The sequence below is a fragment of the Solea senegalensis genome, linkage group LG3 (genome assembly GCF_019176455.1).
Source record: "Solea senegalensis isolate Sse05_10M linkage group LG3, IFAPA_SoseM_1, whole genome shotgun sequence".
NCBI classification, from domain to species: domain Eukaryota; kingdom Metazoa; phylum Chordata; class Actinopteri; order Pleuronectiformes; family Soleidae; genus Solea; species Solea senegalensis.
This window is the reverse complement of record NC_058023.1, coordinates 2,238,599-2,263,232: the sequence shown is the minus strand read 5'-3', so window position 1 is coordinate 2,263,232 and position 24,634 is coordinate 2,238,599. Positions and strand designations below refer to the sequence as shown.

Below are 24,634 nucleotides of genomic sequence, written 5' to 3'. Positions count from 1 at the left end.
ATTAATAGTATAAAAATTACTAAAATCTGAATGTTTGAATACATTTTATGCCACTTTTTTCACAAAAAAATACTGCTAATAATTTTGTTATAAAATAAAAGTTTAGCTCAATAAAATGTTTTTGCTTCCACAGTTTTAAAGAGAACAAAAGAGAAAACAATCCTCATTTTCCAATTCAATAATTCATTTATTATTTGTTCATAATTCAGTTTCATGTCTTTGGGTTTGTTATATTTATATGAAACTTTATTGTATTTCCATCAGAAATGTTGCGACACACGTTGAAAAGTTTAAATACACAGATTGTCGTAGCTTACGTGGCTAAATAATCTCTCGCACTGAGGTCACTTTGGCTTTCAGTGGTTTTTCTTTGGAACTTTTTTATTTTTAATACTTTAATGGTTTTTTTAACGGATTTAAAACATCCTTTAATTGTTAAAGGGATAGTTCAGGTTTTATGAGGTGAAGTTCTATGACATGTTGACAAAAGTCAATTCTAACTTAAAAGTGAAGTTGGTAAACTGTTAACTCCCTGCACCAAAGTCCATTCAGAAAATCAGTGATTTTAGCTCACAATTCACTGGAATTGCTGCTCTACTGCTGCCTCGTTCTCTTTTATTTTACTTAAGTGAATCAAAGTAAAGGAATTCAAACACCGAACTTATAAAATAATATATTTGAACTTACTGATGGAGCAGCAGTGGATCAATGGATCTCAGGGATCTCCTCTGTGCTGTGATGTAAAATCGCTTATTTTCTCTATGGACTTTGGTGTTTGAAGAAAAAAAAAACCCTGAACTGTCTCTTTAAGCTGCTGTTTCTCACACACACACAGTCTTAAAGCATGCGTTTGGTCCCGTTAGCGTTGCTTCGCGTCACATGATCACAGACAGGTGCTGTACAGAGTCACTTTGTGACTGATCTCGTCCAGCATTCGGCGGACAGTTTGCTCCAGCTCGGCCAGCTCCGCAGCTTTGGCCTCCAGGAGGCGCTGGTTATCCTCGTAGGCGCTCTCCAACTCTACAAGACACAGACGCGGAGAAGAGGAAAAACGGTAACTGTACAATATTTGTCTCATGTTTGAAATGATGTTCTGTTTCTCCCACACCAAACCCCATTGAGAAAATCAGCGATTTAAGCTCACAGGGACACAGGAGTTGTTGATCCACTGCAGCCTCAGACTGTAAGTACATGTGAGTCATGTTGTGACTTCAGTGTTTGGAATCCTTTTTTCGGAATCGCCGCAGTGACACAGACTGACCACAGGGGGCAGCAGAAGAGCTGCAGCTCCTGTGTCCCTGTAAGCTTAAATTGCTGATTTTCTCTATGGGGTTTGGTGTGGAAGTGGTGTACGAAAGAAACTAAGTCTTCCTGTCTATCTGATGAAGCAATATAGAAATGTATGAATTTAAAAACAGAACACTATGTGTTTACCTGTGAGTCTGTGTAGTTTGCCGCTGCTCTGAGTGAGCAGCTCTTTGGCCTCCAGATGCAGCTGATCTGCTCTCCTCCTCGCCTGCAGCACCGCCTCTCCTTTATCCTCCACCAGGTCCTCCACCTCCTCGTATTTATCCTTCACCTCCCCGTCAAACTCCTACACACACACATGTTGGTGTTAGAGTGGCATGAGTGTGTGAGCGTCCTCTTTCTGATCAAAGTCGTTCATCCTGATTCAAACGGTGAATGAGTGAGTGAGTGAGTGACCTCCTGAGCCTCCTCTGCGTCCAGTCGGGCCTGGTTCGTGATCCACTCGGCCGTCTCTGCCAGTCCGTTCACCTCCAGGTGGTTCTGTCGCAGGAGTCCGACTTCCCTCTCCAGCTGAACCAGGCGACCTGTGGTGTTTCCGAGCTTCAGCTCCGACAGAGCCGTCTCCGACTCCACCTGGAACACACACACACACACACACAGTGTCAACACAGTGTCCCCTACTGCAGAAGTGGACCGCTCCATCACACACCTGGAATTGAGCTCCGGTCGTTGACATCACGTAAATAAGGTAACGCCATGTTGGCAGGGAACTAAATTAATGAATATTATTATTATATGTAAATATGTTGTTTATTGACATGCTTTTATTGTGAAATGTAAGCTTTCTCTGGAGTAGAACGAGGGAAAGTGAGAAAGTTAAAAATGTTGTGGTTAGGGTTACCTAAGGTTATCTAGGGTAACCCTGCAGGTCTAGAATAAGGTCTGCTCCAGCTGTTTCCACACTGCTTCCAGCCACCAGGGGGCAGTATAAGGACCAGTCTTGTCAAGTTTTGCGATATACTGCTCGACCTCTGTGAGACAGAGTCACATGACGCCCAGAGCTCCAGCTGATATCAAGTTTTGTGATACAACGCTCGATCTGGTCTTTTTTATTTTTTTGAAAACAAACGTAAACTCGGCACTGAGGTTAAGGTCAGAGGTCGCACTCACAGAGATCAGGAGGTCCAGTGTTCCTTTGGTGTTGTTCTGGGCCAGCTGGATGGCGTCCATGGCGATGGTCTGAGCGCGCTCGGTCTCGTCCAGCGCCGCCTTCACGACCTCTGCCGTCTCCTTCATGTCGGTGGCCTGTTCACTGGCGGAGGCGGAGTCAACGTGTTAAAGCTGCAGTATGTAGGACCTGTAGTCCTCATGGAGACTAAAACCAGGTCCTAATGAGGCAGAATCTCATTGAATTGTCCTCACCTGGCAGCCTTGGCCTGCTTCAGCAGCGCCTCCGCCACCTCAATGTCGTCGGAGCTCTGACTCAGGATCTCCTCCACGCTGGTCAGCGTCCCCACCTTCTCCTTGATCTCCTTGGTCAGGTTCTGCAGCTTCGTCGTCGACGTCGGCATCTCCAGGGCCATGACCTCGTTGGCCACCATCTCGATCACCGAGACATCGGCCTTCTCATCTGGGTCACCGTCGGACACAAATTACAAATCGTTTCTACAGCTCGCAGAAACTTACAGGAAGTAGTTCAGGTCTCTGAAGTCTCTTTGAAGACATGTAGGCGTGAGCGTCCAGCGGGGACAGCAGATGAAACAGAGCCTAACACTATGTCCACTGCTTTATCTCACTGTTAGACGGGAACTTGATGTTCTGTAAACCATGTACTCCCCACACAAAACTCCACGGAGCCAATCAGCTGTTTTACATTGCAGGGAAACAGGAGCTGCCGGTCTACTCGCTGCCTAATTTGGTGAAGTCTGTGTCACCGAGGTGAATCCAAACAAAAGGATTTCATATGCTGAAGTCACCAAATAACACGCTGGAGCTCAGAGTTAGAGGCAGCAGTGGATCAACAACTCCTGTGTGTTGTTGTGGTGTAAAATCGCTGGTTTTCTCTATGGGGTTTGGTGTGGGGGGGGTGAGCAGTTTACAAAGTGTCTGTCTAACAGTGACATAAACTGGGAAAACAATACAGCAATACAGACGCTTCTTAGGTGAGCCTTTTGTTAAGGGCTTTTGTAAAGTGTTTTTTCTGCTGTCCCGACTCGGAACCAAGCACGCCCTTCTCAACAGATCGCGATTGAACGTTGGTAAGACACCGACAATGTCTACTATGTACATCATACAGCCCTACATCTAAAGAAAGGTGGACTTCCTCTTTGAGCAACTATCACTTTAAGGTGCGTCATTTACACCAATAGAGCTCTGGATGAGTTGGAACCAAAGTGCTCAAAGCTCTAAATCTAAAGGTGAATGGTGGAGTAATCTGAAAGTGCTCACTGGTGAGAAGTTCTCGTATCTCTTTGATGAGGTTGCGCAGCTGCTCGTTGCTCTGCTCCACTCGCTCTTTGCTCTTGTTGGACTTGACCAGCACCTCCATCGCGTTCGCCTTGGCCTCGTTGGCGCGGACGTTGGCGTCCCACACCTGCAACGGGATCGGTCGCAGAGGTCACAGAGGTTTTTCAACACGAAAAACAAAACAAAACAACACAACGCGACAACGTGTTCCCCTCCTCACCATCCTGGAGAGCTTGTCCACCTCCTGCATCGCTTCTACGATCTCCTTGTCCAGATCTTTGGCTGATTTCAGAGCGGTGTGGGAGGTCGTGACGAGGCCTTTGCAGTCTTCTCCTCCGCACTGAGGAGCTCCACCCTCTTTGACACAACCCAGCCCGCCGCAGGTGGAGCAGTTGTCGCCGTCACCTGCACCTCCACACGTCTGCAGAGAGACACGTAACGAAGCTTGAAGATTTGCCTCCAGGAGCAGACAACGGACGGTTGGAGCCCAGAGTTTCTCACCTTCTCACTGAGCGGCGCCAGGTCGAACGCGTCCAGGTCCTCGGACAGTTTCTTCACCTTCTGCGAGTTCCTCTGGTGTTTACGGTCAAACTCCTTCTGACTGCCGCTCAGTTTGTCCTCTGTGGCTTTCCGTACCGCGGCGGACTGCTCCACTGTGTTACCGGGGCTGCTGGTGGACGTGTTAGCGCGGAGCTCCGCCGTCAGAGACAGAGTGTGTGCGTCTGAGATGGTGTCCATGGCACCTGAAAACACACACACACACACACACACGGAATTGTACTGATCCATGTATTCATAAGCTCAAATACCACAACGCTAAGAAATTGAAAGACATTTTCCACTTTTTTTTTTTAAATAAACAAGCAAAAACTTAAAAAAAATTAAACCAAAAAGATTACAACCTGTACATTCTTATCAAAAAAACTATTTCTTGGTATGTTACAGCTAAAATCTGTGGCTAACTTCCTCATTAACACGTTTGGGAAAGGGGGCGTGGCCTAACTCCTCCCTGTTGGGATGCTGGAAACTGGGAAAGTGTCACTGACAGCAGGTTTACTTTACTGGCTAAAGTGTCCGTCTTTGTCTCTGTCCGTCAGTTTTTAACGTCTCACCCTGGAGGTTGGCGTTCTTGGCGTCGTACACCTGCTGTCTCAGCTCCTGGACGCCAAGCTCCAGCTGCTGGACCTCGTCCGAGAGCGCGTCCAGGTTCACGTCGGTGGAGTTGGCTTCGTCGTTGAACAGGTCCAGGTTCTCCTCGGTCGTGTTCAGCTTCCCGTTGAGGTAGGACATCAGACCACTGAGGGGAAAAAGGTTTCACCTTCAGCTGCAGTAAACCCTGATCTGGCTTGGCGATAGCTAGATGGCGATAGCTGCATGTATCGTGAACCGTTTTAATATTTAATCGCCAAGTTTGATTATCTGGAATTACACTTATATACAGATATCGGTGACGCCATTCTTACGAGGATTGTAGTGTGTCTACCGCCACCTTTTAGCAGTTGGACCACTGTGTTAGCTATCCGAGGGTTGCCAAAAAGTGGGATGGTACTGATTGGTTATTTCTGTAACCTTAAATTTTGACAATGAAAACGCAATAACTGCACCAAATTTTACCACTTGATAATAATGGGGATAAAAGTACCAAAAAAGTGACCACTGTCGGATCACTGTGTTATCTAGTCTCTTGGAAGGTTGCCAAAAAGTGGGATGGTACAGATTAGTTATTTTTGTGTCCTTAAGAACTTAAGACAGCACAGTACCAAACTTAACCACTTGGTGGAAACGCGATAAAAGTACCAAAAAGGTGAAGTTTCTGTTGTTCACAGTTGAAAGTGTCGGACCACTATTTTAGGTCCACCAATCAAAGGCTGCCAAAAAGTGGGATGGAACAAATCCATTATTTTTGTAAATTTAATAATGTAATAAGTGTGCCAAATTAATTGGATTGTGGGTTTCCAGTTGTGTGTTTTTGTTTGTTTTTAAACGTACATGATCTGGTTCATCCGCTCCTGGATCTCCTCCAGCTTCACCGCGGCAGGATTACTCCCCACGATCTCCCTCACGGCCTCGGTGTTTTTCTTCAGGCTGCCGATCAACTCCTTGTACGGCGCGGTCACGCCGCTGGTCTGGAGCTCCGAGACTTTGGCCTCCAAGCGCAGAGTCTGGTTGGTCAGCTCGGTGACCACCACGTCCCAGTTGGCGAAGCACCGGTGGCACGGCTCGCAGCCGGGGAACTCGCCGCTGTAGCCGCGGGCGCACGCGTCGCAGCGCGGGCCGGACACGCCCTCCCTGCAGGTGCAGTGGCCGGTCACACGGTGGCACTGTTCGCCGGAGATGCCGCGGGGATCGCAGTCGCACGCTGGGGGACGGACAGATGAGGACAAAAAGACATCAGGACGAATCCAGGGAAAGGCTTTTCTCAACTACATTGTGAGTTATTTTAAACAATTTTCAATGTTTTTCTTTGTAAAATGCCTCTAGATAGTTGTAAACATTGTCGTTTAAGAGTTTCGAGTTTTTGTTTTAACTTAAAGGTGCAGTAAGCAACATATTTTTGGGTGTTATTGATCAATAATTCCAGAAAAATCCAATAATCTGAGCGAAAACTTGACTTCTGCTCGTCCCCCTGATGTCAGCCTCTTCCTTCAAAACTTGAAACTACATTTTTATCGTTCTGGACTGGTTCAAGGTCGTCACAACATAAACAACATCAAGCACAACAGATAAATAAATATAACCACAGAATAAATACAGAATTAACTAGTTATTATCATATAGTGTTTTTATTTACAATTTTACTTTGACATTGTTAGCGTCATTTGTGAAAATGTGTTGTATATTACATTAAAAATAAATATTATACAACTAATCTAAGATTACAGCTATTGTTGTCCCTATATAAGCCTTTTTAGCAGGTATGATTAAAATAAATAAAAATAAAGATAATATTAGTAGTATTATTTGTATGACTGCGATTAAAAAGACAGTGAAGGTCAAACTGACCCCTCACCATGACCTCAACCATCACAACCATCCCAGGATCTGCCCTCGGAGGATTGTTGTGAGTCACACTGATGGAATGCAGAAATCAGAGCTGCTGCGCTTCTTTGTTTTTGTTTGTGTGATTCATGGAAGAGAAGGTGAAGGTGTGTGTTTTTGTGTCGCGGTGAAATATTACACTCGTCTTTGGAAGCACAGAGTCGGCCGTGATTATGGGCTGGACGCTGAGACGTGCCACACGCCGGGAACACTGATGACCTCATCAATCACACAGTGCTGCCATGGGAACCACTTCTGCGCTATTACAGCGCTTTCAAAAAGCCCCCTTTCGACTGTAAACTAAAGTTTGTGTCACTTCTTTCACTCTCTCACACCAAACCCCATAGAGAAAATCAGCGACTTTACACCACGGCACACAGGAGTTGTTGCTTTACTTCCCGCTTCCATCAGTAAGTTTAATCGTGTTATTTTGTGATTTCATTGTTTTACATTTTTTATTTGGATTAATTTAAGTGAAATAAACATATCAAACAAAGCAACAGCAGAACAGCAGCTCCTGTGTCCCCATGAGCTTAAATCGCTGATTTTCTCTATGGAGTTTGGTGTGGGGGGGGGGAGTGAAGGCTTAAAGATAATTCAGTTTCCTGTGGGAAAAGTCCGTCTCACAGCGAGATAAAGCAGTGGAAATGTCTTTTCCTCATCAACACTCTCACACATATCTCTGTATTAGTTCCACACATTTCTCTGCGAGGTGTCCACGGCGCTCGGATTCCACATGAATCCGCGGATCATCTGTGCCGAGTTGGAAAACGTTCCAGCTGGTTTAACAGCTTCATGGAATACAGTGGGGAATGATGCAGGATTCCTGGGTCCTCTGGGTGTTGACCGAAAATGGGAGGCCTGGGAGATCTGGAGAACATCTGGTTCTCATGGGCGAACGGAACGAGAGGTCATTCCCAGACTCTCCCTCCCTCCCTCATTCTCCTCACCCTTTTCTCCCTCCTACTCTCTCTCTGTTTCTCTGCGTGTGAGTCAGCTACTGTGAGCTGGACTCTGCTGCAGTTGTACTTGTTGCCTCTTTAGGACATTCTTTCTGGCATAAACACTGACCTTGTCAGGACCAGTAGTCCTCATAGAGACCAAAACCTGGTCCTAATGAAGTTTAAGGCTAAGATTTGGAAAGTTGTTGTTTTTTTTATGTTATTTGATCTATTTTTCTTTTCATTTATGTATCTATATTTCACATATGGATGTGTACATGACTATATTATACATAAATATATATTATACATATTTATTGTTAAAAATTATGATTAAAAAAATTATTTATTCTAGTTTTGTTGTGTTTTTTGTCAGTGTTTGTCAATTTTTGTTCTTTTTCTAGGGTAATTTTAAATGTTAATTTAATGATTTTTTATTTTTTGACACCCTGGTGTCTGTTCCTGCTCTTAAAGAATGTCTGTTATGTCTATGTTTGTGTATATAAGTCTTTACCAGAAAGATTTATCCCGTAAAAACGACCCTATGGGTCATGTTCTATGGAGAAATGAGACGGTAGAATATACAGTAGTCGAGTAAAGTCGGTGTTTGTGGAAGCGTCTTCTCTTTGGACGTTGAGGTGAAACAGTGAGTGTGGGACTTAAGTCTGCGTGAGTTCATGTCCGCGTGCAGTGAGCGGTGGAGGCCTCACATTTCCCCACTGTTAGGATTTATTGACTTAAACGCGCACAGACGGAAACCAGACGGGATTTTTTTATTTATGTTGTTCTGACACAGATGTTTCACACACTGAGGGAAACATCTGGATCTTCAGCTGCAAATGTATTCATTCATTCATTCCTGACCTGATGAAACCCCGGCAGACACCTGACTGACTCCGCCCACTCACTCACACCTGTTCCTAATTCCCTCATTACTTCCCAGGAAAACAAATATAACGGTTCCTGTTTTGGCTCCTGCTTTGCTGTTGATGTCAAGCCGAAAACAAAGGTGATATTTTTACGATTCATGATGTTTTAAAGTGACGCTAAAGGCCGGAGAATACGCAAAAAAGCTGTGTCTCGTGGCGCAACACAGAAATAACATTTCTGTTTTCAGCTCACCAGTTTAGTGATTCAGCTTCTTAAACTGTCAGAAAATCTGCAAATCAGCGAATCCCAGGTCAGCTAAAAAAGATCTAAAATTCCAGAACGGGAAGAACCGAACGATTCGTCTTGAATTGTACCAGAATGGTTTCTCTCGGTTTAGATGACGTCACACAGGCAAAATTTAAAATAACAGATGAGGACGAACCTACCGTGACATTTGACCTCTGGATTGCCCCAGAACAGTTCTCTGCACTCGCGACACGTCCTGCCACCAAAGCCAGGTTTGCACGTGCACTGTCCTGTGACCTAGAGACAGAAATCACTTTTAGTCACTTTGGTGTAAAAACAGCTGATATTTTCCGGCTTTTCTTTCACTCGCTGACACAATGAAGCTTTTGTAGTTTGATGTGACTGGATTCTCTCTGTGAAATGTGTTTTTCCAGTTATTCCACGGTGTATTCTCAGAAACTTCCTTCCTCTGCTGGAAAACGTCCAGTAAACACAGAAAAAAAGCCCCAAATGTTTAGTTTTTTTTGGCGAGAAAGACTTTGGACACTATTGTGTTCTTTATGTTTGCAGCAGCTGGAGTCCATATATCACAAAGAAATACATAAACACAGCGGTCTGTGGTCACAGTGACTCACTGATCTCACGGAGAAAACCTTTGGCAGCAGCAGCAGCAGTCGTTCATCGAGAGAGTTTAACGTTGCAGCGCTGGGATTCACTTAAGCCACACATCACATTCACACAGACAAGATTGAGGCAGCTAGTGTGACGCCAACACAAGAAATGATGCCAATACACTGAGCTGAGCAGTTATGACTCAATTTTACAAATGTTTTTTTATGAAAATTTTATGTAAGAAAGTCAGCCCAAAGTGAGCTGTGTTTAGCTTACTACAGGTCGTCATTTTTCAACCAAAAAAACTTAAATACAGCACTTGAGTAGTTATTAAGACCAAGAAAATGCTACATAAATACAGTTCATTTACCAATAACAGATTCTGGTACAAAATCTGTAGGTGTATGACAAGATTTGAGGCCATAAATCTTCCTATTTTACATTTCTACTGGGGTTTTTTTTTGGAGCTAGCAAAGGTTCGGAGAGAAAACCACTCACAAAAATGTATTGACAACCAGCTTTTTTACTTGAAATTGCATTAATATGCAGAGAGCTTCTAATAAAAGTTAGCCGAAAACTTGCTAGTCACAAGTCAGGTTTTACATTTGTTGAAAGTTGTTTGTTGTTTTTTTTATGTAGCATCGGTAGAAAGACACCCACAGAAATGCATGCACTAGCTGCTAACAAAAGTTAGCCAAAAACTTGCTAGTGTGGGTTTTTTTTTAACTAGCATTCAGAGAAATGCATCCACTAGATGCTAATTGAAGTTAGACAAAAAACTTGCTAATTGTGGGGGGAACAAAATTAATGTATCAATGTTGTCTCTCAACTGCAACTCCATTGTAATATCACATATCGTTCATCACAGTTTAAACTATAGAAAGTGAACAGAAAACGGAATATTTGGCTTGGATATCCGTCGTCTAGCTACAAAACATTAGCCGCTAATTCACTGACAAACAGTGTAGCTCATGGATTCTTGGAGTTTGCTGAGTGAAGTGTGATACGCGACTTAGACATTTCAATTTGAACAATTTTTCCTTTGTATGATTTTCTTGTGACATTAGTGAACAAAGAAATACAGTAAGTCCTCTGCGTTTCTATGCAACACATTAGCTTGACTGAGCCTTATATTTGATGCTGGGGGTGGATATATATGTCAATTTAGCAAGTGTTGCTAATGTTGCTAAAGTGATGGCCACCATTGTTAATTACACTATGTCTGATATTATGGTATGTGGGTTGTACAGAATATCACATCTGTTGAATACATTTCTCCTAAAGAAAACGTCTCTCTTTCATCCCATACTGTGTTTATGGCTTGGTCCATCTTCTCTTTACGACTGGAAAGTTTTAGTCTGTTTTTACAATTTATTTCAGTTTTCTCAATTTCAAAATCTTGCAAAAAAAAATCATCTCACCTCGTTACAGGAGGAGCTGAGGGAGTGGACGGGGTCGCAGTCGCAGCGCTCGCAGCCCGTCGCGCTGCTGATGTTCCACGTGTCTGCTGCGCAGCGGTCACAGTTCTGACCGACCACGTTGGGCTGACAGGGACACTGACCGGTGTGCTGATCGCACTGGCACTCGTCAGGCGAGGAACAGGCCCGAGGTACGGTTCCCTCTGAGTAACACATGCACTCTGCACAGACGAGTGAAGACGTCAGTCAGGGTTCAAACATCATGAAGGGAGAGTGTAGTTTTGTGGAAGTTGTGGCTTTGTGAGGTATTCCCTTAGCAAAAGGTTCAACTAATAAATCTACTATATTTCAAAGGTTGTATCTCTCTGTTGTACAGCCTTTTCTGGCTGGAAACTGAAGTTTGTAAAGTGCTAATATTCATAATCTGCGTTCTTATTTTCTCTATGGAGTTTGGTGTAGTAACACAAACTTAAATTTCCTCTCAGAAAACGGTGTCTAACTGCGATAAAAAGTGGACGTAAGCTATTATAGACTTAATGAGGCATACATTGGCTAGAAAGGGCAGCACTCATATATTAAATCATATGCATCGTGTGTTAGATATGTGACATTCACAACTGCACTCACTTCTGCAGCTCTGCGTAGCAGCGTTGCCGTAGTAACCCAGTTTGCAGTGCTGGCACCCATAGCCATCAGTGTGGTACAGGCATTTGAGACAGGTGCCCGTCTGGGCGTCGCAGGACCCCGGGTCTTGCATGTCGATGTTGTTGTGGCACTGGCAGGGCATGCAGCGCCCGCCGGGCACCCGGGGGTTCCCGAAATAACCCGGGGTGCACTCGTCACACCTGACACCTGGAAGAGGGAACAGATGAATCAGCTCCAGATATGAGACACACGATCTCTCCTTCTCGTGTCTGTAGACGGAGGTCGGGAGGCTAATTACAGGGAAGCTGAAGTGTTTGGGTTTAAAACCTGACAAGTATGCGAGCGTGAGGTGAAGGGATCGTGACATTAAAGTAAAAACAAATCTGTGTTTACGTTACCTTTGTAGCCGGGGCTGCACACGCACACCAGCTGGCTCGTGTGCGACAGAAGGTAACAGCTGTCGGCAAACTGCCGTCCGCTGCCCGGCCCGTCGGGGCACATACAGGGGCGACAGTGGCTACCTGAACCCAGCTCTGGGTCTCCATGGTAACCATCCAAACACCTGAAAGAGGAAGAGAAATAGAAAGTGTCTCAGATGTGGTCAAAAAAGGACAGGGTGCCAAAGATCAGAAGAGTTGGGGCTGGTTATTGTGGTACTATTCCAAATGGAAACATGGGAAAATGCATACTGTACTGTACCAAACTAAACCGTTCCCAGTGCCTCACCTATACAGCTCTATACAACTCTAACACCACCTGTCTAGTTCTAGAAATGAGACCACTGCTGATTTTGAACCATAGGACTCCTAATTGTGTACAGAACCATCAGCTGATACGTGAAACATCTTTTTAAACAGAGGCAGGGTCTGGTTAGGTCTTGGCGAGTTGTACCTCTGGCAGTGCTGACCGGTGGTGAAGTCCCTGCAGCCCTGGCACTCTCCGGTCTGAGGGTGGCAGTACTCGCTGTGACCGTTACAGTGGCAGGGTCGGCAGTGAGGGAAGCCCCAGAAACCCGGCAGGCAGTGGGAACACTGGCGACCCATGGCTCCGGGGACACACGCGCACTGGCCGGTCGCCTCGTGGCAGAGGGTGCTGACCGATCCCTGGCGGTCACACTCGCAAGCTGAAGGGGAGGCAGGAGATTTAAAATCATATTTTTGTTTTTAAATGAGCATGAAATTCTGCGTCGACGTCCAACACTTACGCCTGCAGCCGGCGGGGCCGAAGTTGTACGTCGCCGGAGAACAGTGGTCACAGTTCCTGCCAGCGACGTTGGGCCGACAATGACACTGACCTCCACTGGCCTCGCACACAGTGCTGAGTGAACCTTGAGGGTCACACTGGCATGCTGGGAAATAAGGTGAGGTAGGAAAAAAGGGGCAATAATTGGTATAGGAACCAGGTTTTTTTAAATAAATACATATAAATCTCAACTTAAAGGTTGGGGACCCAAAACAAGTTTCCCGCGACCCTTCTGTGGATCCCAACCCAGTGTTTGGGAACCACCGACATTAAGGTCAACCTCGTCTGCCATTGTACAAACCTATGGCTCCGTCGTGCAGCAGTGCGGAGACGCTGAAGATGTAGTCGTTACAGATGTCCGTCATGGGGCTCTTGATGACGCTCTGGCTGTTCTCCAGACATCGGTAGCGCTGGAACGTTTCCCACGCTGCGTCACCGTCGATCCCAAACATGTCCATCTCCCTGACGTATGGAATCAGCACCAACTATGGACAGAGGGGGGGGAGGGAGAGTGGAAAGTGTAAGAAAAATCACAAGTGAAGAGCTGGATTCTCTTCTTTTTTCTATGGGATAAAAAAAAATGTGAGTGTGTTTAATGTGAGTTAATGGGACATTTTTGTCCTCAAATGACTTAAGAGGGTAGTAAATTATGTATCTAATGCTACAGTAAATATTTTGGCTAATTTTTGACAAGATATTTTTTTTTAAATATTTCGTATTTGTTATATGGAAAATAACTAAATTTTTGTGTTTTTTCATAAAAAAACATTAGCATCAATTAATCAAACTGACATTTAAAGGGTTTAAATCCTGATAATTATTCAATATTTAATAGTTTTGATAGTTTTGATCAAAAAAAGCAACAAAAAAGTGGACAAAAAGTCTTAGGTCCTTAAAGACTTAAGAAGATAGTAAAATTTAAATCTGATGCTACACAAACACTACACAAAAACTAATGCATCAAAAGTCAATATTTTGGCTAATGTTTGACATATAAACACATTTTTTTAACACACGGTTTCTTTTCATAAATAACAACAGTGACAACAAGTAATCAAACTGGCATTTAAAGGGTTAAAATCGGACTGAAGTTGTTTCAGAGATTTATGCAGAATTATGCAAAAATATTAATCTGTAAAGTTTTTATGCCAGTATATTGGTATAATGCCTTAAGAGGGTAGTAAATGAAATGGATGTGTGTGTGTGTGTGTGTGTGTACGTACAGAGTCGATGAGTGTGTACGGGCTCTGGACGTCGCTGTCTGTAGAGTAGGTCGGCAGACTGAGACGCACCGTGTAGTTCAGTCCCTTCTCAAAACACACCGACCGCGGCAGCAGCACGTGCCTGAAACACACAGTGCACGTGTGTGTGTGTGATCACGTGACCACATCTGTGTGACGCACAGACGGTCACGTGGACCGACGTGTTACCTGGACCCTGGTGAGAGTGAGATGAACTGATCGTCTCCGCTCTGGATGGAGTTGCTGCAGTGGCCGGAGTAGTTCGGCGGGATGTAGACGGGACGCAGGACTCTGATGTTCACCTCCTCCCACTGCTCTGGCAGCTGCCAACACACACACACACACACATTTAAAACGTTGTGATTAAAGGGTTAAATCCATTAACCATATTCATGACGTGAGCGTGTGTCACCTGTGGTTCATAGCGGATCAGGATGTCATAGTCCATGGAGTCTGGGATGTTGTTGATAAAGAACTCTAAGTAGGCTCCTTCTGGCACGTTCACGAAACCCATACCGGTCCAGGTTGGACTGCGATCCAGTGGAAAAGCCCTCTGCACCACCGTCACACCCTGACACAAACGCAAACACGTGTTATAAGTGTACGTACATCAGCATCTTGAGAGAAAACAATGCCTCAGTGAGCAGCTCACGGGTCCGTGCTCGGCGTCCTCGGCCTCGTACGTGTAGTGATCGAGCGCGATGAAGTAGAAGCCGGACTCGACCTGATCGCAGCGTCGTCCGAACATGTGGTCCCTGCACACGCACTGTCCCGAGAGAGGGTCACAGCTGTGGACACAGGGCGAGACACAGAGGTCACTAACATGACCCTGGTAACATGTTTTCTACCAAACTTCCTTCTGACACTTTACTTTTGTTCATGTGAGTGTGCGGCAAATGTGCGTTTAAGCTCATAAATTATATTTAAAAACAAACAACAGCTTTTTTACATTCTCATAAACGTGACTAACAAAGGACAGATGTCTTTGTGCTCACCGCAGCCAAGCGTTGTTCACAGTCAAGATTAATAACGACGATATTAAATATGCTTAATTGCTAAACTCACTTGTTGTTTACAGCCCCGCCCTGGTCACAGTCACATGGTCTGCAGCCGTCCATGACATTGGACAGTCCCCAATGCTGTGGCTGTGAGACAAGAGGACAAAAAAAAACATGTCTCAAACACACAGAAACACAAACACAGAGGGGACGGAATCCAGAGTCGCGCTGACAGTCGAGTGTTTAGATTTCGTTTACCAGACACTCGTCGCAGTTGTGTCCTTCCACGAGGCGTTTGCAGAAGCACCTTCCTGAGTTTGAGTCGCAGGAGTTTCCTCCCGGCAGAGTTCCCAGCGGGTTACACGTACAAGCTGCCAAAACAAACACACAGAAAAAGACAAACACACAGAAGAAGCCGCGTGTCAGTGTGTACACAGACACTGAGTGTGTCACCAGCACTTTCTTCTTCTTCTTGGTCAGGGATCATTTAAGGGCCTCTATCGATAACCCATCAATAGGAGTTACTGTATCAGTAAAAGTGAATAACTCTTGAGTTAAACTCAACAAAATCTAAATGTAACTCAACATATTTCACATACACAACAATTCAGAGTTGTAAATAACTAAAGTGTGACTCACACAGGCAGCCGTCAGGTCCCTCTCCCAGCCCGTAGTGTCCTCGTCTGCAGTGGTCACAGCGCTCGCCCTCCACGTGGGCTTTACAGCGACACTGACCTGAGATCAGACCCAGTGCCACGTCGGTTCTCGGGTCACACAGTCCACCCTGCAGAGACCCGGCTGGGTCACAGTTACACGCTGTGGACACATGACAAATGTGATATTAGTAAGATTAAGTGGAAACTCAGTGCAAAGAATTTCCCTGAAGGAGGACGGAGACCGAAGGAGTGATCTTGTTATTTCTTGAATCTTAGCTACTGGAGGTTCTAAAATCTAAAATCTAAGTACTGCTAGCGTTATAGCTAGGTGCGCTAACAAACAAGCTAGTCTAGTCCATCATATTATTTCATACTCAAAAAAAGACAGAAGTGAAGAACAAAGTTGACAACTTGGAATTAAAACTTATAGCTAGGTGTGCTAACTAGCAAGCTAATCTAGTAAATGATATCTGTGATCAATGTTAGTGTAACTAGTTGTGGTAACTAGCAAGCTAAATCTAGTCCATTTTCTCTGTGGTTAATCTTAGCATAACTAGGTGTGCTAACTAGCAAGCTAATCTAGTCCATTTTCTCTGTGGTTAATCTTAGCATAACTAGGTGTGCTAACTAGCAAGCTAATCTAGTCAATATACTCTAGATTGTGGTTAATTAAAAATTGAAAACATTAGGTAGTATTATTATTATATAAATATGAGACATTGTTGAGACATTGTCTAATCGAAATGCGCATATTCCGAGTCATTTTTGAGTCAGAGTGAACAGCAGTGTCGTACAAAGGTAAAAAAAAGAAGAGGTGGTTTGTTATTTTAAAGTACTATTTCCACTTAAACCCAGCATTTAGTCAGTCACTATAATCTAACGTCTACTGTCTGCTCTTTACTTCAAAGACACGAGCACAGTCAGTGAGTGCAGCTCCAGATGGTCACTCACTCACTCACTCACTCACACACACACACAGACACTGGAGGAGGACAGAGAGTGTTCGTGTAATGAGTGAGATCATAGAGAGGTCCGGGGTCAGTCAGAGGTCAGAGGTGATGCGGAGTTGACCTACGTTCACACACGTTGGGGTCCCTCAGGTCTCTTTCGGGGTGCTGGTAGTAGAACGGCGCACACTGCTCGCACTGTCGGCCCACCGTGTTGTGCTGGCAGTCGTCGCACACGCCGCCACTCACGTTGCCCGTCGTCTTGTACACGGCCATGTCGAAGTGGCACGAGGCGGAGTGATGGTTACACTCGCACTCTGGACAAGACAGAAAGAAAGAAGGTTTTCATTCATTCAACAACAAAATTGGACACAACATTTCTTAGAATTTAAATAAAAAATACATCCTATTAATCAGAGCAGTTAGTTCCCGCTCTTTTTTCTAATCTAAGCTAAGTTGTGTTATTGCTGCAGAAAAATGACCATAACAGTGAAGTTGTGAAATGAATTGGCTAAATGAGTTCAATTAGATCAATTCAAGTGATCTAACGATGATGTTTTGTGGTCATTCATATGTATGAATGTATGTATGTGTACAGTTAGCATGTCTTTTGTTTGGCTGGTTCATTCATGTGAGCAAAACTGCGTTGGTACAGATGACTTTATTGTTTTTAATCAATATATTTTGGGTATAAGGACAAATAAAGTTCGTATTTTGTGAATGTAAATCAATAAATGACTTTTGGGCAGAGACGGAGAAACTAGTTCCCACTCTTTAAGCTCTTTGGTGCTAGGCTAAGTTAAGCTAACTCGCTAAAACTAGCTTTTGTTCCCCCATTCCGATTCCCATTCATTTACTACGTTTCCAGAAAGTGAATGATAGAAAACATGACAGTTGTCTTCTCACTCTTGCAGGCGTGAGAGCTGCGTCCCTCTGCCGGTCTCCACGGTAAATCGTTGTAAAAGTCCTGGCAGCGTTCGCAGTTCAGTCCCTCAGTGTTGTGGTTGCACACGCAGCGGCCGTGCACCTTTACGCAAACATAAATATGTTTATTTACCTTGAAAACAGTGGATTTAATTTTAAATTGAAGTCCAGACAGTTCACAGTATATGTGTTTTGTTAATGTGACAAGCTTATGTTTTTTTGTACCATGCCCTCGGCTCCCGTCGGGGCTCCGTCGATGGGCGCGCACTCGGACGCGTGGCCGTAGCAGAAGCAGTTTCCGCGGACGACCATGTCGAAGAGCGCGTAGTAGTACTTGTCCTTCACCTCGTCGCGGGAGTCCAGCAGGTTGTCGCCCAGCGTGTGGAGCTTGAGGAACTTCACCCGCAGGTTAGTGATCTTCAGCATGTCTGCACACACACACACACAAAACAAACTTGTTTTTATATCTTAGACATAAAACATTTCCTAGCCCCTTACCTTAACCTTAAAACTAGGTCTTAACCCTGAAAAAGCACTTATTTTGGACCTCACAAACGCATACAACACAACACAACTTAACACACAGCCTCAATATGTGTGTGTGTGTATTGTCGCTTCCACATGTGAAATTCTTTCCATGGCGTTTTGCGTCTGACCTTTGCTCCAGTTCACTGTTGCCTTGACAACACCCAAACAATCTTTACTGTAAATCGCCCCAGTGCTGATGATCACGCACAATGACCTTTGACTTCACACCAGGGTCAAATCAAGGTCAAATCAACCCACCACACCTGCTCATTTTAGATTTTAAAGATCATTCAAATCATTTATTTAATGTTTTCTCGAGAAAATGTCGCACAGGAAACACAGAGATCGACTATTGTCTTAAAAAGTGTAATTATTACAGTGGAATTATTGATCAATAATGACAAAAACAGCAAATATGTCAATGCTTTTCATATATAAGTGAAAATATTCTATGTTATTACTAGTTTATACATACGTGAAAATACTGTTAAAAAAGATTCTAACTATGTTATTACTAGTTTATATATAAGTGAAAATATGCTTAAAAAAGATTGCTAACTATATACTATTTATATTATAAAATACAATATTTGCCATTAATATTCCGTTTTTATTGAAATAATGAAATTTACATCTAATTATTATAATAATAACGCAGTTCAAACACTCATTTAATAATAATAATAATAATAATTACTATTTAAACAAGAGGCCTTTTACAGAGTAGGTCTAAATGTCAGTAAAGAGGAATTTTTTACATTAAAAAGAATACTACACTCCTGAAGCCAAATATCTGTAAACTTGTGCTCAATTATGATAAAACTTATAAACTTACTCTGTATCCTGAGGCTGTACGGGTCGTCGATCTCAAAGACCGGGTCCAGAACCCGAAAAATCACCTGAAAAACAAAATATTTCAACGTTTGTGTGTCTTTTTAACAGATAATAACTATGTTTGTTGAGAAAACACACACTCACCTCGCCCTCTGTGGACGGCTCGATGTCAGAATACCGTGTGTCGCAGATGATGTCGTCCACTTTGGCCATCGGGCCCGGGGTCACGCCCCGGAACGACGACTCGCAGTCGTACGCGAAGTAGCGATAAACCTGCCAAGTCTTCCCGAAGTCCATGGAGCGCTCGATCACCATGGCAGCGGGACGAAACGTCTGTGAAGAGACAGTTGGCTTGTATAGTGTGTACAAATAAGAGTTAAAACTATCTTTAGAATATGGTTGTTTGCTTTACTTCACTATTTCAGCCAGCGTTTCCCAACAGGAAACTGAATTCTGTGTTGTTCTGTAAACATTCGCTCCCCTCACACCAAAGTCCATAGAGAAGATTTTAGCTCACAGGGACACAGGAGCTGCTGGTCTACTGCTGCCCCGTGTGGTCAGTTTGTGTCACTGAGGTAAATCCGAACAACGGATCTCAAACACCAAAGTCACAAAATGACACGTTTGTACTTGGTGGTAAAAGCAGGAGTGGATTAAAAACCCCTGTGAGCTGTGACATAAAATCGACGATTTTCTCTAAGGGCTTTGGTGCGGGGGAGTGAGCTTAATCTGGAGTCGATATTTCCCATTTTTTAAGTGGCTTAAATCAGACAACTGTGCTTAAAAAAAACCTTAAAACGATAAGTGCAGACAGGACATGAGGGGTGGCGGTGTCTGTCTTTCCTGTCGTCTGACTGAAAACAGGATGGGACGTACGTCGTTACACGATGTGAGAGACACTGATCCAGCTGTGGACCATTACGACAGTGATCTGACGCTCCCTCCTCCTCCTTTTTCCCAGCGCTCTCCTGAGACCAGAACTACTTCCCACATTCCTGCTCTGCAGCTGCTCAGAGCTCTGTGTATCTGTGTGTATCTGTGTGTGTCTGTATGTGTGTGTGTGTGTGTGAGAGAGAGCACCTTAAAGGTCATGATCAGATGAGTGAAATGGAACTCGGCCTCCAGGTCCAGTTGGATGGTGACGTTCTCCACACCTGCAGGTGAAGGAAAAAAAGGGACATTACTAAGATTCCAGGACAACACTGACAGCCTTAAAGCACATCAGCTGGTTTGTGTTACAGATTTGAGTCACTTTATCCAACGAAATCTATTTAAATCGTCAGCGATGTCTCAGCTGGTGGACAAACGGCTGCAGGAAATCCAGAGAAAAGCAGCTTCCTGTTGCATGGAAGACATCTGCGCTGCTGGACGCTGCTGAGCGCTGACATCGCCGCGATGACTCAAACCTCTGACAGATTCCCACAGTGTGATGATGAGTGTGTGAATACAATTTCTGTCAGAGGTCCAGTTAATGACGCTTTAATGGAGACGATGAGTTTGTTTTCCATTAAATAGAATGGAGTAATGTGAGATTTTCACTGTGTGGGATAATATTACTAATATTAAAACCACTACATGTGTGCACTGAAGAAATAAACTGGTTTGACAAACTTCAAAAGTCACAACTTTTAGTTGTAGTTCACAAAAATGCTCATGTGAATTCAAACCTGGGTGAAAGGTTATATGAACACAATCTTGCTAATTGAGGTTTATAGAAAACTATGAGTTTTTATGTGAACACACATTTACATGCACCTTGAGTTCATTTAAATGAATGCAAACAAAAAAAAACTTGATTAATAACGTGATATTTTGTTGTTTACGTTAATTCAAGCAAAAGTTAAAAGGTTGTATCGACAGAAATATAAGTTGTAGCAGCACAATTGTCATTACAATGGATATTTAAGTGCACTTAAACTTAAGATAAACTGTTCTGTAGAGATTTTTGTTTTATTCAAATTGATATTTAGTCGTTTAAGTGAATTAAAATTAGAAGTTATATGAACACAGCGTTCCTCCAACTTGAGTTGTTGAAGATAAAGAAATAAAAGGTTTCCTTTATAACTGGAGTTGAAGTTATACAAACACAATTTACTTTAAAAAGAAATACCTTAAATATAGATAATACTGTTCAAATAAAAAGGTATATAGGTAAGTATTTTTGTTATAAGATACAATTATTAATACCTGGTGTCAAATATCAACACATTTTATCACATTTTTCACAATGTCATCATTGTCATGGAGCTTCCCAACTTAACTGGCACTCAATTATTGTATTTATGGGATTAAAAGTGAACAAAAAATACAGTAAAATGTATTAAATTTGTACATAGTCGTTCCTAATGAAGTGGTAACTCAGTGTTTCGTTGCTGTAAATTTATTATTTACATGCGGCTCCAAATATTTTCCTCCATATGGAAGGAATTCAGTCGTTTTATTGTCGTCCCGCACAGATTTAACGACACACACCTGGTTTTATAACGAAACAATGTGGACGTATAATTACGCGACTTCTCTTCTTCTTCTTCTTGTGTCTCAAACTGGCACGAACGTTCTGTCCCGCGTCTTCACGTCCGTCTCTCATCGCGCGCTCCAATTATTCCACACTTTAAAGACATCTGTGTGTGTGTTGATGCACATCTGTTCTCCTCAGCACACCTGTAAGCCCCGCCCCCTCAGGCCTGCCGTGATTGGCTGAAGCCGCCCCTGTGATTTTCTTGTCTAGTCATTAGACTTCAGAGTTCAGTTCCCATGAGAACAGAGGGTTTGTGTGTTTCTCACCAGGAGCCAAACAGGAAGTCAATGCACTCTTTGTGTCATCATTGTTGTTGTTGTTGTTGTGTTGTTGTTGTTTTGTTGTTTTTCTCACCGTTCTCCGACTGCCACCAGGTTTTGAGGCGGTTGTGGGCGAAGGTGGTGACCACGTTCTCGATGGTGTGGCTCACCGGGTTGTTGTCCTCGTCGTACACGTCCCTCGAGTCGCAGACGAAACATTTCGCCTGTGTGTCCTCCTGACGGAGTAAAGAAAGACATGAAATGAGATTAACACCTGATGATAAACAACAGGGTTCTCACACCTTGGTTGACCTCAAATTCAATGACCAAATGTGCTGACACAGCCTAAGATGGGAGGACAACTTGCAAGAGTTTGTCTTCATCCGTGATGGCATCCACTTTCATTGATTTGCAGCACGCTCTGCATCTGGTCAAAGTCAGTCTTTATAATTTGTCTTTGGTGAGACAGAGACTCTTGGAATTATCATTTCCCAAAACATCACGTAAACATTTGCTCTTTCCTAACTTTACTCGCTCATTGTACTGCACGGAATCTCACGTCAACAGTCGGAGATAGAGACAGTGGACAGTGTCGTGTAGGCCTCACCTATGTACATATAGCAACGCAGGGCGTGAAACAGTTGGTGGCGTTGTAACAAATATATACATATATACATATATATATATATATATATATATATATATATACGTACATATATCTATATCGCTATATGCACAGTCAGTGCTGTGGTTCATACACTTAAATCTCACATTATGTCAGTGTGTGACTAAATAAGAGCCAAAAATCTCCAGTATGTCTGTGTTGAAATGTGGGCGGCGTCTGAAGAAGAAGAAGAAGAGGGAGGAAGGGCTCTACTCCACACAAAAAAGAAAGAAAAAAGTGTCGTGAAACTTCCTGTCGTCTTCATCTGCAGCTCATTCTTGTCGACTGTGCTCATCCTGAGAGAGAGAGAGAGAGAGAGTATACTCCTCTCTTCTGCCTCGCTCGCTCACATCAACAACAGGGCCTGTATTGTTGAGGCCACACAGAGCTTTTATTGTGAAGGGGGGAATGTCTGCACTCCCACTTAAACAAGATACTGTACATGTAATAAACGCTCCCCCACACACACACACACACAGTGATAAATTACTGACGTCAAAACATCACCGGTTTATTATTTCGTGATAACTCTCAGATTCTTCTGCTGCAAACACCCAAAAATCGTTTGTTTCTGTGGAAAAGAAAACTCACTTCTACTGGAGGAATAAAGTGAATTTAAACTAAAGACAATGCGTTTTCTAAAGGCAGTTGTAATTTTAAAGATCTTATGAAAATATTTTGTCAAAATGTAAAACAAAATAAAATACCTCAATTTGTAACTTGATTTAAGTTCACTCAAAGCAAAGTTATTAAGTTATATATTGAAATTCAAGTCAATTCAAGTTGTAATTAGGTTCAATTTCAGAGTTCTTAGGTATGTTTTTTTTTTTAGATTTTGCAAGAAATTGACAAAAATGGATAGTAAATCAAAACTAAAGTCATAAGATCAGAAAAGGTTAAATCCAAGCTGCTTATGATTTAAATCTTAAAATAACTATTTTGGCAACTGTTTAGTCACTATTTTCAGGTAAGAATAAGCTTCTTTTTTTTCTTTTTTTTTTTACTGTTCTCTGATCAGTCAGTTGATAAATTAAGAAGAAAATGAATTATTTCCAGTGCATACTATTTAAAAACAAACACATAAGTGAACTAAAAGATTGGGGAAAAAATTCTGCAAATTTGTTTTGGGGACCCAAAGAATTTCTCCTGTGACCCATCTGCGGGTCCCACCCCCAGTCTTTGAGAACCCCTGTTCAAGACAACTCTTCATTATAACCAGGATCTCAGTGGGAAAACATCTGCCATGGCTTCTCCTTGACTCTCTTACCTCCAGGTGTCCGACGATGCAGAAGCGCTCGGGCTCCCGGAGGCCGCAGGTGGACGACGCGCTGAGTTTGTGAGCTCGGCCGATCAGCAGGTCACCTGTGGCCGGGTAACAGCTGCCCTCTGTGCAAACATCTGCAAACTCTGGCACCTGAGCAGTGACCACACTGCACGCAGCTGTGGAGATATGATGAAACACAGAGATTTTTCAGTTATTTAAAGACTTGTTTGGATTTTAAAAAATCATGTGGATTCTCTGTGGACATGTAAAAGTATTGAAAACATGTTTTGAAAATCCTCTCGGTCCATGTCACTTCTGGGAGAACGCAGGGAAAAAGACTGACTGGAGTCCTAATGGTTCGCATATGGATCTCATTACATGTGTTTGTGCCGGATCGAAGTTCACACACACACACAGAGAAAAGACGTCTACTCACCCAGAGCTGCTGCTATCACCAGGACCATCATCTTCTCCAACTGTGGAGATCTGAAGACTCGACCAGCGTCTGTGGCTCCTGCTGCTCAGAGTATGTGTGTGTGTGTGTCAGTGTCAGTGTGTGAGAGTGTGTGAGAATGTGTGTGAGTGTGTAAGTCAGAGGGAGTTTTCCCCCTAAAAAAAGTTCACATCCCACCAATAAACCAAAGCAACTCCACCCCACTGTCAACAGCAGCAGAAGCAGAGCCACAACACCATCTGCTGGACAAATACTGTAACTGTTCTATCTATCTATCTATGGTAGTTAGTAAACTATTGTATCTAAGCTAGTTAGCAAATTAGTTATCTATCTATGCTAGTTAGCTAACTATTGTATCTAAGCTAGTTAGCAATTAGCTATCTATTTAAGATAGTTTATCTACCTCATTAAATATAAATGTTTAGCGTTAACTAAACTAAACATTTTAAAGCCTTACTTGTGAACTTGTGGTCAAGAGGCTTCACTTTGTTATGAATGAGGACTTTTCCTATCTCAAGTAACACTAGTGAAGATCTTGTCTGACACTAGTTAACTAGTAGTTACATATTGTAGGTTGCTAGTTAACTGAAGACATCAATAGGCGCCCCCTAGCTAACAT

General features: G+C 43.2%; 1 protein-coding gene across 1 annotated transcript; it reads right to left on the bottom strand.

Moving 5' to 3' along the window:
• Positions 1-166: 166 nt before the first annotated feature.
• Positions 167-24,152, bottom strand: lamb1b (laminin, beta 1b). The gene is made up of 33 exons (XM_044021573.1): positions 23,998-24,152; positions 23,565-23,737; positions 21,728-21,869; positions 19,936-20,009; positions 19,000-19,188; positions 18,857-18,920; positions 17,719-17,921; positions 17,476-17,596; positions 16,698-16,886; positions 15,606-15,782; positions 15,225-15,337; positions 15,034-15,113; positions 14,621-14,756; positions 14,381-14,539; positions 14,158-14,291; positions 13,951-14,071; positions 13,029-13,212; positions 12,690-12,833; positions 12,377-12,608; positions 11,884-12,047; positions 11,468-11,692; positions 10,844-11,061; positions 9,011-9,107; positions 5,704-6,073; positions 4,827-5,011; positions 4,216-4,457; positions 3,935-4,135; positions 3,697-3,841; positions 2,671-2,878; positions 2,419-2,560; positions 1,705-1,881; positions 1,435-1,594; positions 167-1,020 (listed from the first exon to the last, which is right to left on the bottom strand). The coding sequence occupies exons 1-33, from the start codon at positions 24,026-24,028 to the stop codon at positions 884-886; spliced, it is 5,337 nt and encodes a 1,778-aa protein (XP_043877508.1). The 5' UTR covers positions 24,029-24,152; the 3' UTR covers positions 167-883.
• Positions 24,153-24,634: the final 482 nt, after the last annotated feature.

Excerpts from the sequence above, each read along its gene's own strand:
- lamb1b (XM_044021573.1), bottom strand. The coding sequence starts at position 24,028 with ATGATGGTCCTGGTGATAGCAGCAGCTCTGG. Across the intron at positions 14,540-14,620 it reads AGGACGCCGAGCACGGACCC|GGTGTGACGGTGGTGCAGAG; the intron begins GTGAGCTGCTCA and ends CGTTTGTGTCAG. Across the intron at positions 4,136-4,215 it reads TGGCGCCGCTCAGTGAGAAG|ACGTGTGGAGGTGCAGGTGA; the intron begins GTGAGAAACTCT and ends GTCTCTCTGCAG.